This window comes from Parasteatoda tepidariorum, chromosome 4 (assembly GCF_982258835.1).
Source record: "Parasteatoda tepidariorum strain Cologne lab strain chromosome 4, Ptep-v5.0, whole genome shotgun sequence".
Classification (NCBI taxonomy): domain Eukaryota; kingdom Metazoa; phylum Arthropoda; class Arachnida; order Araneae; family Theridiidae; genus Parasteatoda; species Parasteatoda tepidariorum.
Genome location: NC_141758.1, coordinates 116,870,718 through 116,886,905, shown reverse-complemented (window position 1 = coordinate 116,886,905; position 16,188 = coordinate 116,870,718). Strand labels below are relative to the sequence as shown.

The following is a 16,188-nucleotide window of genomic DNA, read 5'->3' as shown; positions in this document are numbered from 1 at the left end:
GAGTATAATAAAGCCACAAGCTCATAATTTTGCAACATATTTTCACTCCAAAATCTGTTTGGGGCACGGTAAAGTGAAGTTTTGAATTACGCCAAAACAAACATTATGCTTGACCATAGAGGAAAAGCGATATTTTAAAACTTCTTTCATTGTGTAAAGACTCCACTTTATTATGGTCTCTAAAGGGACTTCACTAAAGCGCAAACACAAAGATTTCTTTCAGGGCGGGAATGATAATTCTGAACATTACCCGACATGGGTCGAAGAATTTTCACCGACTAATGTTGTAAGACTAAGTATTGTACAACTCATCTGTTCCCTTTTCTCAGGAACGGGTAGACTATATTTGAGGGTGCCCCTTGATTCTCGCCAAGTTGTGATTGCGGTTGATCGCCAAGCTGGGTGATGTTGAAACCCAATCGTGATTCTGATTGATTTAGAATTAGATTCTAGCGTTATTTTTAAATGTTCAATGGTTTATGTAATTTCAGAGGTCCGTTAGTTCTACATTGGATAAGGTTAATCTTGCTTCTGGTCCTAAAAAGGACTGCAGTAAATAAGATAAATCTTAAGTTTCTGTATGATTTGAATAACAATGGAAAAAAAGCAGTGGTTGACTGGTGTATGAATGAAGGTTTAAATAGCAATAGATATAAACGTCCTGTTTGTGGGAGTTTTTTTCCTTTTCTTTCTGTGCTTACTCCTTACTTTCTGTGCTTAAATTTTGTTTCGATTCAAAATGCACTTTATTGGGTTTATTAGTTTTGCTTATGTTGGGTTCATTGTAATTTTATAAAGTTTTGGACGATGCTTTGTTGAAATTTTCCAATGTTTTATTGAAATATTATGTTTTGGTCACATTCCTGTTACCACGGACGGTGTTCCACGCTAAGAGGAATGGCGCCAGACATAAGTCGCCAAGGGGCACCCTCAAGTATATTTTTACCCTCTTATTAATTGTACTCTGATTAAAATGTACTTGTACATTTAAGTACACAGATGTACTTGTGTACATTTTTATCAGTGTAAATCTGAGACTGCTCTCTATTCTTGATCATATCTTATAATTTTTGAGATTTGTACTTGTGAAAAATAAGATCGTTTTTTTTTTTTTTTATGTTTTGAAATTTTGATCCAAATAGAGTTAAATAAAATTTCCTAAGTGTATATATTGTTAAAATAGCAAATTTATTTGAATATCAACAGTTGTAACTACAGTGACAGTTTTTTTCTTATATTTGTTTGTTTCTTACAGATTGACTTTTTACCAATCCTTTGTTCGATTAATTATTTTTCTAAGTACAATACAGAGACTCTTATCCGGAAATTAGAAAACCAAAAAACCGGAACAAAATTTGATAAATTTTCCCCACTATTTAAAAGAAATTTTTTTTTCCTCATAAGATTTTTCTGTCTTTTTTAAAAGGTGTTTACTTTATCATCATTTTAGAAATAAGCATTAGTTTCCTACACTGTCAAGAGAGGTAAGAGTCTTGTACTAAATAACATCAATCATTCCCTTCTACGTAGGTGTTTCTTTTCAATCATAGCTCTGTGAGAAAGGGTGACTTATTGAACATCTGTTTTCTTATCATCTGGCCCTTAAGCAAGGAGAGTCATTACTGCCAGCTTCTCACAGTAAGAATATGTCTGTTGATTACCTACTTTGTTCAGAAGAGTTAAAATAAATAATTTTATTTGTCTTCTTTGATTCTTGGAAATCTCTTAAAGTATGCTCTACAGGGACTGCAGAACTCCTATTATCTCTGCGCCCCTTCTTTTTTTCCTGTTATTTCTTACTTTTTCTTATTTTTTAAAAAAATATCTGTCATTTCTGCTATTCCCCCTTTGAGCATAGTGACAGCCAAAGAAATGGGAATAATGACTCAAAAGTTCAAGTGTTAGAACTGCACCTGTTTTTCAATTCATTCATTGTGAATGGGGTGTGAGGAGGGGGCAGAACATGGTAGAACATAAATTCTTTTTATTCTGTCAGCTTGTGTCTGCTTGCTAATTTAACTGGAAACTGCTGGTTTAACTGGAGTAGAGGAGAAATAAAATCGCTCATCTTAATGAGGAATAAAATTGTGATACACATGTTTTTCCTTCTGATTTCAATTAATGTTTTATCAAAATGTTGAAACCCAAGTTAAACTCTTCTAGATAGTAATTGCTTGCCAGAATCACGGCGATATTGTCACAGAACATTACAGACTTTATTGTAGAAAGATTTTTCCTTTGGGAAGTAAAAAATTTTAAATTTCTTTTTCTGCAGAAATTTTTGAAAGATTTTTTTCCCCATCCAGAATTATATTCAAATGATGTCTTTATAGCTCATAGGAGGAAGGAAAAGAAATGCTCGCGATTTTTCCCTTCTCATTTGAGAATAATAAAGAATAACAAAGTAAAAAATTTTGTTTTCCTTTTCTCCAGAAATTTTCGAAAGAATTTATTCTTCATCCAGAATTATACTCCAATGTTGTCTCTCTCAGGCATAGGAGGGAAAAGAAAAGCTCTGAGTTTTCCATTTTCATTTTTTAATAATGAAGTAAAAAATGGAGTGGATGGTTTTGAGTCCTGACGCAGATAATGGCGAAGTAGAAGAAAACAATGTGGAAGATAGAGTCCATCCCCCCCCTTTTTTTTTTCATTTTACCTTTGTTCATTTTATATTAAGCCTATAGGTATTTTTATTTCATTATTTTTTTTCCTTTTTATGTTATTAATCTTATGTGTATTACTTTATCATTTTTTCTTCTTTTTAAAATTATTTCTAAGTAATAATTTTTTTTTTTTTTAGTTGGGTTTGACAATAAAAAAACTGCATTTTGTAACGATTTAGAAAGCCGGAAAAATCAGTTGTTCGGAATAGCGATGGTGCCGATCGTTCCGGATAATAGGTTTTCTGCTGTAGTAAAATTTGCTTGATTTTTTTTTTTACCTAGATATAATAAAATTTCAATAAAGAAGTTTAATCAAAAATTTCTTTTACTTAAAAAGATTTTCTCAAAATTAATATTTCATATTTTATTTAATATGTTTTTGTAAAAAATAATGAACTATTGATGAACTAATTTCTTTTTAGGAAGAGCTTGCAATTCATAAAAAAAAAGTTTCTGAAGTACAAGTCTGGATTCAGACTGCAACTAATAAACAGAATAAAGTAAGTTTTTGCTTTCTTGTTTTATTTTGAAAAGGCAGTTCCTCTCATTTAAATACAGATGCAGTAAAGCGAATTTTAAGTATTTATATTTTTAATTAAATTAATGAAGGGAAAAAGTGGGGCAAGACCTGGTAGCTCAATTGTGTTGGAAATTTGTTGTTTTCTAATGAACAAACTCTGATTTACACTTAACTGGTCAAGAAGAAAGATGATGTATATGTAATTGCTTGTTCCCTTCCTGTCATGAAAGATGCATTTCTTGCCCTTGAGGTGGCTGCAAGATAAATGGGCTTAGTTATAAATGTAGAGGGGAAAAAATATACATTATTCTCAAGAAACAGAGTCCCATTCTCCTATCTTGTAATAGATTCTTATGGATTTGAAACAGTAAGGAGTTTTATTTACTTAGGATCAATTATTACCATTGACAGCAGAATGACTCCTAAAATAAAAAACCGACTCTATTTGGCAAATAAGGCTGAGAAGAATTATTAAATCTAGGTTTCTTTCTAGAAAAGCAAAGTTCTTAATCTACAAAACTCTTGTCCGGTCAGTCTTGACATACGCTTCTGAAGCTTGGACAATGACAAAACTGGAGGAAAAGTATTCGCACTATTTGAGAGAAAGATTTTGCGGAGTATACTTGGTGTTGTAAAGGAAAACTATTACTGGAGAATGAGATATAACTTTGAACTATACAAGATTACAACCCTATACAGTATAGGACCTCAAATCCGGCATTCATGGAACCGATGAAATTCCTCGGAATTCCAGTTTCAAGTTAAAAACTAATAACAATAAAAGAAACAAGCTAACAACTAAATAGGATTTTAAGAAAAACAAATTACCAGTTAATAACTAATAAGAAAACAAAAGAGTATAATTTACATCAAATAAAAAAAGCAGCAAAAGAGATAGTTCATCTTGTACCCCAAGTGGTTCTTTTAATGTCAAAAGGGTGTGGCTAATTTATGGTCAAATTGGAGAGGGAAATGTGGGGACAAACCAGTAGCACTTGCACAGCTGTCAAGATTGATTGATAAGTTCTTTCCAACTTCCATTTCTTTATTTTGTTCATTGGAAATGCAGGTGTTTTTACTTTTCCCTTTCACTTTATTTTAAACTGCTTTAGAAACAGATGTTTCCTTTGACACTGATTTATTTTTTTCATGCTTTTTTTTATTTTTAAAAGATAAAATAAAGTTACTTGCTTCAACAGAATAAAATTCCAAATAAAAAGAGAATATAACTGATTTTTTTTCCTCTTATCAATAAAAATTTCTTAAAACAAAAAAATGGAATGGATCGTATTAAGTGCTGCCGGATTAGGGGTCCCATACTGTATTATTAAATACATAAAATAAATTGGATGGCCCACGTGATTCGAATGAGTGATGACAATACAATAAAAATGATGCTGCTTTTTAAACCAACTGGAGCAAGAAAGCGAGGAAGGCTACGGTTGAGATAGGCTGACTCGGTGGAGTCTGATTTTCTTTGCAATTAATAAAAAGAATTGGAGATCAAAGATAAATCAGAAGTCCTCATGGAGAAATCTTCAGAGGAAGGCATTGGCCCACATTGAGCTGTCTGGCCAGCTATGATAATGATGAGTAACGAAGGAAGACCTACAATTTCGTTATGTTGTTGATTAATTCAAGTTGTATGTATAAATAAGTTAGATGTTTGTTTTATTTTGAATTTTATTAGAAAATGTTAAAAAAATTCCAGTTATTCAAATATATTTTCTGGTTTATCATTCTCCAAATTTTTTTTAATTTTGAAACGTACTGAGCTATGCACAGTAAATTATAAATAAACACCTCGCAAAGGCATAAAGTAAGCAATTGCTTTTAAATCTGTTGCTACGAGGAAAAAAAAATAGAAATTCAAACTTCTTTTATCATTTGCAGGGATGTGATTCTTCCGCGGATTCGCGGATTTCCGCTTTTTTTCAGATTTTTCCATTTTTCCCGCTGATTTCCGCTGAAATTTTTTTTTGTGCATAAGTTAAAATATTTTATGAGGAATTAAAGAATTATTGAGTAATTTCACAAAACATTTTTACTGAGGAATTTGTGAAGGTACAGCTAAACGGTAGCAAATTTGTCCTGAACAGAGCACTGATATTATTTTAATTAAGTTTTTTTAAAAAATAAAATAATGCTCCATTGCAGCCCTATAGCTTAATTAAAATCAGTCACAATTTGGATAGAAATAGTACACATTTAGATATAAGGTGAATGATTTTATTATTCGGCATAGCATAAAAACAAATCAGTGTTTTCATAAATCTAGTACATTAAAATAATTCCATCCATCATCGTTTACAATCTTTGTGCTAATGTTCAAAAAATCAGGTAATGTAATCTAATTTTGCCTCTTTTTTTTCCTTAACTGGAGTTGAAGGATTTTCTTTAAGTAAATATTTAATAATGCAGTTCTTTTTTCCTTCTTCTTCTTCGCTATATGTTAAATATTTAAACACACATTAAGACTCATACATATTCTCAATATTATTCTTTGAGTAAATAGGAATTTCTCCACATAGAAATTATTTTTATTTTCAAATTTATAATTTTTAATTCCTTTTCCTGCTATATAGTATTTTCAAAATATGGTAACTGTTATTTTTTCTTCTAATTTCTGCAAATCTGCTTGTCAAAGAAGAATTCTAAAATCATAAAATTAATGCATTATACATTTCTAAGGAAAAACTGTTTATTGAAACAGGTGAAAAAAAATCTCAGGTTAAGCATCCAGTAACCCCAAAAACGAATCAACACTTTCAAGAATCTATGTGCTTATACTTAAATTTTAATTTAATTTAGCAACATAATTTCAGCGAATAGCTTTAAACTAGACATTTTTGTTTCACTAAAGCTAAAGAATTAAAAATAACTTATGCAAAATGAAAAGAAATTCTAATGCACATTTTTTAATTATTTATTAAATGATTATAGAGACAGTAATGTTGATATCTTTTTTGAGCATTTTTAATTCTGCGAAAAATTATTTTTATATGTATTTATAAAATTTAATTCCTGCTTTTGTAATGTGGAACTAAATAAATACACATGTTTGATTTGAATACTCTTCTGGATTAATGCAATTAAAATAAAATTAATAAATTATACTATAATATATTAGTTTTGTATTTTTTTCTTTTTACTTATTTTATTCATTTATTTATTATTATTATCTTTATATTTTGAAAGAATGAATTAAAATTTCTACTGGGCTCACAAGTTTTATCAAAGTCTACTGCTATGCTGAAGATAATTTCCTGCATTAAATTCAAGCTAGAATAAATAAATAAAATCAATAACTTAAGCTTTTCTACATTTTCTAAATCTAAAACTATTCTATATAAAAAAAAAAAAATAGATTCAACATTCTTTTAACTTAACATGAAAATAAATCTTCAAAATTAAATTGAAATATACTTTAAAATTAAGTTTAAGATGGCTAAAAAAATTAAAGCACAAATTTATTTTGCATTTATAATGCATCATTTTAATCAGTAATATTAGACATCCATAACTCATTACAAAAACCTTTTTATTGAACTAAAAATTCTTAAACATTCAGAACTCGAAAATCTCGCCAACTATGAAGAAATGTTTCAATGGGTACCATTGAAATTAAACAATATTATAAAAATAAGTTAGATTAAGCTCACATTTTCAGTATGCCAAATAAGGGGACAGTTTATTTTATATATCTTTGTTCACACACAGTTATTTCCCATCTAAAATCGTTGGATTTTATTATGAAAATTTAAACGAAGACAAGACATGATGGCTTTCTTAACATAACGATTGTAAATGAATGGCAGACAGGAACAGATGACGTCAGTTTCTGAAAAAATCATGGACTCCCTATTTCAGAAAGTGAGTGTTTTTTGTTTAAAAATAACTTAATGATTAGCACTCTTAGAAAAGTTATAAAATGCTTTCTGGAAGTTATGAGGGATTTAGAATGGATTAATATTTTTTTAAAAATTAGATTTTAATTGTCCATTCTACAAGTTTCATTTCTTCAAATTAGAAATAGTTATTATACTCTTATATCAATGTCTGCAACTTGCTTACCATTTTAAATATCTAACGAATTCAAAAATAGCCTTAATGTTATAACACTTCATGAGGTTGTTGAGCTTGAATGAAAATTATAATTTGTCGGATTTGTTTTTAATAATTGTATGATAATATTAACCAAATTATTCAAAAGTTTTGGTTCATATTGTTATTGAAAAATATTTATAAATTGTACTGCATCTTAAATTGGTAAATTTAAAATAAATAAGTACAAAATTGATTTCAATCAAATAAATCTGATTTCTTTTTTACCTTGTAATCATGATTTTTATCATTCATCTTTTTATTTATTTATTTTTATTTTAAAATGTATTTTGACAGTGGCTTTTTAAAATAATGAAGGCAAGTCAAACATAAGTATCACAGGAAAAATTGTATACCTTATATTTTAACAATTTTACGCATAATAAATATTTTTTTAAATAAAATTCAAGAAAGGAAAAAAAATTACCATCATATGTGTTTTTGGCATTTTCTTGATGCTTATTTGACCAAGTGAATAACTCATTATCAAGAGATTTACATAAAGCTTTGACCGTTGCAGTATTTCCTACACCTGGTGGGCCACTCAAAATAAGGAAACACTCCTATATTAAACAAAAATGTACATTAATTTTTCAACAATGTGTTACAATACAAAAATCAGTAAACACCAATTAGAATCAGCCTGATTACTACTCAAATCATAATTTAAATGGTTTGAATATTTATTTTTAAAAAAATCACACATTCAAATTTTAAAAAATAATCCTTTTGACATGTATCATTTCTAAGTAACATTTAATAAAACTTTTTTTTACATTAAACAAAATTCTCTCATATATTCAAATATCTGTTTCTGTAGCATCATAAGTGCTCTTTACCTTTGTCATTATTATCATACTATTACCAGAACCGCTCCTCACAAAAACTAAATAGATAACATGTAACTTTTTTCCTAAACAACAACCAATTGAGAGGACCTACATTTCCTAGTTTATTTGATTTATCATCATTTCTGATGCAAAAAATAAAGTGAATATTAAAAGAAGAAAGCTTTTGATTAAGCTAAGAAGATAATTCAATCACTTTCATAACATTAATTACAAAATCCTTAGTCAGGGCAGATTCTTCTTTTTGAGGAAGCTATTTTAACTCAAATGGGGGTATATATCCATATTGTGATCTGTCGCGCTAACTATAATAAATAAGGTGCCAAATAGATTTTAAACTTGCAATTTAAAAAAAAAACATGTAGATATTTGTCCAGGAATGGCTACGAGTTATACCTTTCAAGTTAGTCCTTTCTGCGATGTTTTTTTTAGTTTCTCGCTGGCTTCTGCCCAGAAATTGCCAAGACTAAGAGAAGTTTGAATTTCTATTTTTTTTCTAGTAGCAACAGATGATAAAGCAATTTCCTAATGATAAAGCAATTTTAACTCTATATTGGATGAAATTCCTTTTGTTTCAAAAGATACAGTTATGAGGGAAACTCTTTGGTTTGAATTTTCTATATTTAATAAATGGATGTATTCCAAATTACATTGCTACTTATGTGATGACAATATTTGTTCTCAAAATTTACTATTCAAAACCGCATTCCAAGAATTAAACAGTAGGATACCTACTTTTATTTCTTTGCTTCTTCACTTAACATACCAATTTCAGAAGCTGTTTGTAAAACATGGGGCTCAATTATTGACCGTGTAAATAAACAGAGATTAAGATCTAAAGAAGGAAATGAAGAAGATGTTGGAACAAATGACAAGAGAACATTTATTCAAATAAATAGACCACCAGCTGGATACAAAAATAATCAAAAGTTTATAAAAGCAGGCTTAATTGATATGTATGGACCCAATTACGCTGTACATTTTACGAATTTTCACAGTAATAAGATTATGAAAAATTTTGTCACTTCCAAAGTAATTGAGAGTAGTTGGAAAGTAAAAAAGAGGAAATTCAAGAATAAATAAATAAATAAATATATATATATATATATATATATATATATATATATATATATATATATATATATATATATATATATATATATATACACACACACAAAAATTTGACAAAAATGTGCAATTTTTAAACTTGTAAACCATGTGATTATAAATCCTGATGATTAATTTTAAAATTGCATGATGAATCACATGCATGATTTTAAATTAAGAGAATATGAATCCCGAAATGAGGCTTCTAAATCACATGAATATGAAACTCTATATCGGATTTAAAAAATGCGAAAATACAAATCATCATGCTTAATTTTTAGATCACGTAAATACGAATCACGATACGTAATTCTTAAATAGCGCGAATACGAATCCCACTGTCTAATTTTTAAAGCACGCATAAATAGGAAAATCGATGTTTGATATTACAACCGCAAAAACGAATCACGACATTGGATTTTAAGCTCGCATGAATACGAATCGCTATATAGGGCTTTAAAAGTGCGTAATTACAAATCGCGATATTGGATTTTTAAATCTCGTAAATAAGAATCGCAATGTACGACATTTAAATCGCCTGATTAAGAATCGCAACGCTCAACTTTTAAATCAGGTAAATACGAAAATCAATGTTTGAGGGAGGAATGAGGACTTCAATAATTCTCTAAATTCCTCAGTAAACAGTAATTTCACAAAATATTTTTTAAAAAACAAGTTCCAAGATTCTCTACCCTCGTCTTCTTAAAATTTTGTTGTTATATCCCCGTAAAAACGATAAACCCTGAGTTAGTTACGCATTTCGATTTGAAATGGAACTTTTCTAACTTATGAACTATTATTTTGAACATTATTTTAAATTTATTCTAATTAATTATTAATTTTTTTTATGAAAGATTTTTTTTTCTCTGTGAAACTTTTTTCTGCATGACCAAGTCGAAAATGTTCTCATAAAATGAAGATAACGCTTAGTGCTAGTACTGTTAAATGTATGTGTTTATAAAATTCAAGTTGAAACTTGTGTATGGATAATGATTTTTATGGATTTTTAAATTAGGATACAATTTAAAGTCCAAAATTTTACAATAGCAAAATCGTTTTTGAACATATGAGAAAAATTTATATAGAAATTTACCAGCCATAAATGATTTTTATTTGTAGTATCAATTTTTGAAAATAATTTCTTATTTCACCATATTTTTGTGTGGGCTTTTTAATATACTTTTTGATTTTCACAAATTATGTCTACATTTTCGCAAAATAGGTACCTCTTTAAAAAGCTTAGACAGACCCCTGAATATTTTCTGTGAATTTTAACACCATTGATTTTAACCAAAGAAGAAAAGTTGATTCTCTGTGAAGAGCTGCATAACCATTTCTTTAGTTATTTTAGTGATAAATGTACAGTTAGAAGTTTTAAAATCTTTCTTCTATTTTGGACACCGTAAATTCAATTCACAAAATTTTTACTAACAATATACAAAGCTGGCTGTTGATACAAGTGATATCAGTGAATTCATCAATATTCAATAAATCAATTCTATAAGAACATTGAAATAGCCTTAGCGGATGGATGAGGTATATTTCCATTCAGCACATGCGACGTCATAACCAATCAGAAATAGTTTTTGATTGCATCCACTACGGAGGCCTTTGTGGGCAATTTGAACGTTTAATAATTAAATAAATAAACATTTAAGGAAAAAAACTATTAGATTTTTTTGTTCAGGAGAGAATTTTCAGTAAGTTAGGATTGAAAATAAAGAAAAGAGGTGTTGTAATTGTCCATTATTTATTTATTCGAACTAGGATTTTTACATAAAAATTTTTTATATTTGCCTGTATATGACTTCTCTAACATCTTCTATACCTTCCAAAAATTAAATGATATTTTCTATTTGTATAAATGTTAAATATTTTTAAAATGTCTGCTAGGCTTGTTCTGCTTTGGAGATCAGATAACCACCAGGGAAACTCAAGCACAGTCCTTCAGTCGATTTCTCTTACAATCTTCAAAATATTTCTTATATTCAAACGGTAAAAGAATTATTACTTATTGAGGTGAGACTTCTTTATTCAATTATTTAATTATCAAACAAGGAAATTTTTAGGAGTGGGAACTAAGATCACATTTTATTTTAAAAAAATTAAATTTCTGTGTTATTTTAAAAAAAAAATTTTTTTTTTAAAACCTCATTCCTGCATTGAGGCTTTTTTTTTTAATAAGGAAATTCATTTTTCTATGGATTGTTGACTTTTCTTTAAAGATGCTTCATAGTGATCTTGTGTACATTTTAAAAACTAAGTTTACATTATGATGAAGATAATTTAATTCATTTTCTGTTGTATGAAAAATGATAAAATATTGTTAAAAACAAACATGAGTTAAATTTTTTAATAAGTTAAGTGCTTATTTAAAATATATCCTAAAATACAGACTATTATTATTATTTTAAAAAAAATTACATTTTTCCCCCTTCCTTCTAATAATAAAAAATTTTAACTTAATGTTAAATGTTTTAAAATAAATCTTTTTTTTTTCTTTCACACTTTGTATCGTTTTTTCTTTTTAGAACACAATTCTATAAAATGTAATACATTGAAACAAAAATCTCGGATAATTGTTTGTGGATATGAGAGCAAATTTTTTTTTTCACCTTCAAGTTTGACTTAAAACTGTTTCAAACTTTACTTATCAATGAGATTGTTGTAATAATTTAAAAATTGAAGGAGTCCTCCCTCTTTCCCAAAGTTGTTTTGTTGTCCATGGGGACTCAGAAATACAGCACAAGGAAATTATAATTACTGCCCACTGGAATGGTATGGAAGTTTCTAAAAGTTTAAAAGACGAAGTAGGAAAGATAAATTTGTAGAATTCACTTAGAACCAATTCACCTATTTGTAGAATTCACTTCTAACCAAAAGTGGCTTATAGGGTTTTCAATTTAATCCCTGAACTGTCTTAAATAAAATTACTAAGAAAATAAACATAACAAAACAAATGTTTTTCCAACTGCATTCTTCATTTACTGATCTACTTGTAACCTTTCTCTCATTATTGGATTGCAACAATTTTGTTTTTAATGTCTTGTTTATTATCATAGGTTCAGTATTTGCTATGAAATGTAATTTTAAATTTGAACAAATAAACTAGGAAAAAAAATTAAAAATTGAAAAAAGAATAAAAATAATTATAAGTGAGACCATCACATTAATTTCAAACCAATTATTAAAAAAAATTTTTTTTTTTTTTTTTTTTTTTTTGATTAGCAGTTTGAAGCAGATGAAAATTTTAATTTCCTGTTTGTTTTTTTACCATTTTTTGCACTCCTATGAATTTGTTATAATTGTTTCAAAATGTTTCCTATGTTCAAATTGTTTCCCATGATTCAAAAATTGCTTTTCATCCGTGATACATAAAAATAATTTATGGTAATTAATTAATTTTCAAGTACATTTTTCTTACAAATGTTATTGCTGGCTGCTTGTAACAAGCTTTTATATATAACAGTGTATTGTGTAAATTTTTTTATATTGGTCTTACTCAAAAAAGTATCAAGTTTAATTCTTTTCTTCTAATAAAAATACTTTGTCGTAATTAATTTTCATTAAAAAAATATTTATCTAAGTTCAATTATTTTCTCGGAGTATTATAACTTTGGATTTTGACATGCAAATATTTTCCGATAATTGATACATTTTTTTCATTTACTCATTTTTAAACATAAAAATGTTTATGAACAGTAATTTTTTCATAATTTTCTAGTTGGTTTTGTGAATGCGTTAATAAAAATTACTTGAAAACTATTGAGTTCCTCATTAAATCATGTTTATAGTTTAAGATTATGTTTCAAATAAATATTGTGTATTATTAATTTTATTTATTTATACTCTTTCAAAAATGAACCAAATACTTATTAAGTTTTTTCTCTCCATTAGGAGTTTCCAAATGCTTTTATAAGAGATCCAACACTGCTTCATTGCATTCTAAGTTTTATTTGTTTTTTATTCATTTGTTTTTACTTTAGATTGAAGAATTCATGTAAAAATAAAGAGAAAATATATTTTTATTTAAAATTTGAATTAATTCTTAGAACAACTTTGTTTCCCCTGTGCATTTTTTTTCACTGTCAAATATTTTTGGCAAATTTTTGCTGCTGCCTCTTTTGTTACATGATAAAAACTAACAAACATTGGAACCCTACTAAACTCAAAATTCACTTTTATTATTGGGATACAAAGTTGAAGTGAATTAAATCTTTTGATTTAAGTCGTGTTTTAAATCAACTATATATTTTTTTAAGAAAACCGCTGATTTGAAATTGATTTTTTTAAATAATTGAGACCATTTATGATTAATCATTAGGTCGAGACTATGTTTGTAATTACATTCTTTACTGTGCGATGCTTTTTAAAGTCTGATCTCATTGATAATGAAGGTTTTATCCAAAAATATAAAAGGTTTTATCCAAAGGGTAAATTATTATATTTCTAAATATACTAATAAATAAATAAAATTGGAGACTGAAAGTGGATAAGAGTAGTGTCAAACTGTTAAATTATAATTTTCCACTAACTGTATGCAAAACAATCAGCTAGAAATTGAACATAGTTCAATTATACCCATTTAATTTTATGTTTATTTGAATGCCTTAAGTGTTTTTAAAACATATTTACTGGCTATTAGTGTTTAAAAACTGATAACTATTTTGATAAAATATAGCCCAGAGAAACTTTCAATAATATTTTTCTTTAATGTGTTCTGATATTAACTATTTTTTTCTCTTCATTAGGTATCTAACTGTCAAATTGCTTCCCTGTCCTTAAAAGTTTAGATGTTTAGTTTGTAATAATAAATTTTTATTTTATTTTTTGAATAGCATTTGAAATAGAAATATTAATAGTTTTAGCTATATTATTGTTTTAAAATTGCACTTTTAATTCATAACTTATTGTTAATGTATTTTATCAGATAATTTGGCTAGCATATATAATTTTTTTTTAATTTAAATAAAAAAAAATTCTATTTAAATGAAAATTTGATTTTAAAAAAAATTGGCAACTACGTTGGGATTGTTATTTATTAACATCGCAAAATATACATTTCTTAAATAAAAAATATGGAAGATCAGGGGTGATTGAACTCCAGAAAATATCTGGTTTTTTCGCTAACCGCGTTTTGAAAGTTTCCGCAAATCCAAAGTTCAGAAGTTTCAAGAAATCATCAATCACATTTATATATAAAAATTCTTGTATATTTTATTAAAAAAAATTTTGAACTGGAATTTATAATTGGCATCTCTTTCATTTTTAAATATTTTTTCTGGTAGAATAATAAATGTGATTAGAGATAAAAGTAAACTTACACATAATTATTCATTTAAATTATGTTGCATATAATTCATTTAGAATATCATGTTTTGAAAATTTCAATAAATAAAGATAATTTTATTTTATAAAGTAAATATTTAAATTTATAAAGATATTAATTTTTTTAATGATTTTACTCTAGAAATTTTCAGGATTTATGAGTTGGGCTTACAATCACCCCTGGAAGATCTTTATAAGATTTTTTTTTCTCCTTTGCAAACATTTTGTTACCTCTCAGCCACAAGTTTCATAAAACTATAGCACTATATATGCACAAATCTATGTTGATGTTTGTTAAATGTAAAAGGTGAAAGTGAATTTAAAATATATTATGAACATACATAAAATGAATGCTTTTCTATGTTCACATTTGTGTATAGTGTCTGAAAATATTGGAAATTTAATTTACATTGGTTTTTACATTCAAAACATACCAAAATGTTGCATAAATATGAAAACATCAAATATGTTTGTTGTCGAAAATATTATTATCCTTACTACTGAGTGCTTACATATTTTCATTATTTTAAAACAAAGTGTTTGTTCTCAAAAGGAGGTACGCTGTTCAGTCTTATCATCCAGTCATTTTCATCATTAGTGATAATGATGAAGGTTCTCTTTTGCCTAAGGATTTGCAGTTTTCTTTGAAAATCAAAACTATTAGGTAAATAGTTTTATTGTAATGCTACTTTTATGTGTATTAAACAGAGATAGATCAGGGAACAGATTTTTTATTGATACACTACAATTTTTATGTAATATATTTTTTTCATCACCTAGTATTTCGGATTTGTTTTGTTGGTTTTGTAACATAACGTATTTGAACATGTTTGTTGACCACTATATAAAATATGGTAAATTTTAGGATTTTCAGAAGAATGGAGTGCCTAAAAATGAGCATTTCTCAACTAAAAATACAGTTAACCGATGACAATTGTGAGCCTCCATTATCTCATTTTACAAAAGTAAACCATTTTTAAACCCTAAGCACTCTCATAATTACAAAAATATACATTTAAAAATGAGAAGATATTGCCAACTAACATCAAATGATTGCTTCCCTATTAAATAAATGTTGGCTTTTTTTTTTTTAAATTAACACATTTATAAATGCAAAAGAAAAAGTTTCAGTAAACAGTTTTACTGTTTATTTTATTAATGCTTACTTTGTATAAGTATCTAATTTATTTTGTGTTATTGAAAACTGTGAATTCAACGAATTTTGCTTTAAAGCTTTGTGTTTTACATGTTATTAATAATTTTTTTGTTGAATACTTTTTACTTTTTTTTTTAGTTTTAATGCAATTGCCCCAACCATGATGATGACAGTGCTCACAAAAATTAATAACTCACCAAAGGTAAGGTGTCTCCTGCATTGAACTTCAGATCTCATTGAAGGAGACAAATTAATAAGTTTCATTTCTTTTAAATTTTAGGTGCATTCCTGCTACAAAAAACTAAGCAAGTCTGAAATTGAAAATATTGTTGCCGATTCTTTGGGAGATATACGGAATGCCATAAATTCTATGCAGTTCATGTGCATGTCTTGTACGTCATCTACATAATGATTCTAATTTTTATAAACATATGATTCTTCATTTTTCGTGTTGCAAAAACA

At 27.3% G+C, this 16,188-nt stretch overlaps 1 protein-coding gene and 1 long non-coding RNA gene across 4 annotated transcripts in view; one reads left to right on the top strand and one right to left on the bottom strand.

Moving 5' to 3' along the window:
- Positions 1-54: 54 nt before the first annotated feature.
- Positions 55-16,188, top strand: part of LOC147812622 (cell cycle checkpoint protein RAD17-like) — a 32,863-nt gene continuing 16,729 nt past the window's right edge. Inside the window, exons 1-7 of one of the 3 annotated variants that reach the window (XM_087162497.1) lie at positions 157-286; positions 2,801-2,900; positions 3,086-3,163; positions 11,136-11,237; positions 15,124-15,234; positions 15,865-15,928; positions 16,007-16,118. In XM_087162497.1, the coding sequence (XP_087018623.1) occupies positions 2,875-2,900; positions 3,086-3,163; positions 11,136-11,237; positions 15,124-15,234; positions 15,865-15,928; positions 16,007-16,118 (493 nt within the window). In that variant the 5' untranslated portion in view covers positions 157-286; positions 2,801-2,874. Of the gene's footprint in view, positions 287-2,800; positions 2,901-3,085; positions 3,164-11,135; positions 11,238-15,123; positions 15,235-15,864; positions 15,929-16,006; positions 16,119-16,188 lie in introns of all 3 variants that reach the window. The other 2 variants (XM_087162499.1, XM_087162498.1) reach the window with 2 other exon arrangements.
- LOC147812623 (uncharacterized) lies at positions 5,397-9,129 on the bottom strand. Its single transcript, XR_015433325.1, has 3 exons — positions 8,871-9,129; positions 7,715-7,850; positions 5,397-6,465 (listed from the first exon to the last, which is right to left on the bottom strand). It is a non-coding gene; the product is annotated as an uncharacterized LOC147812623 (long non-coding RNA).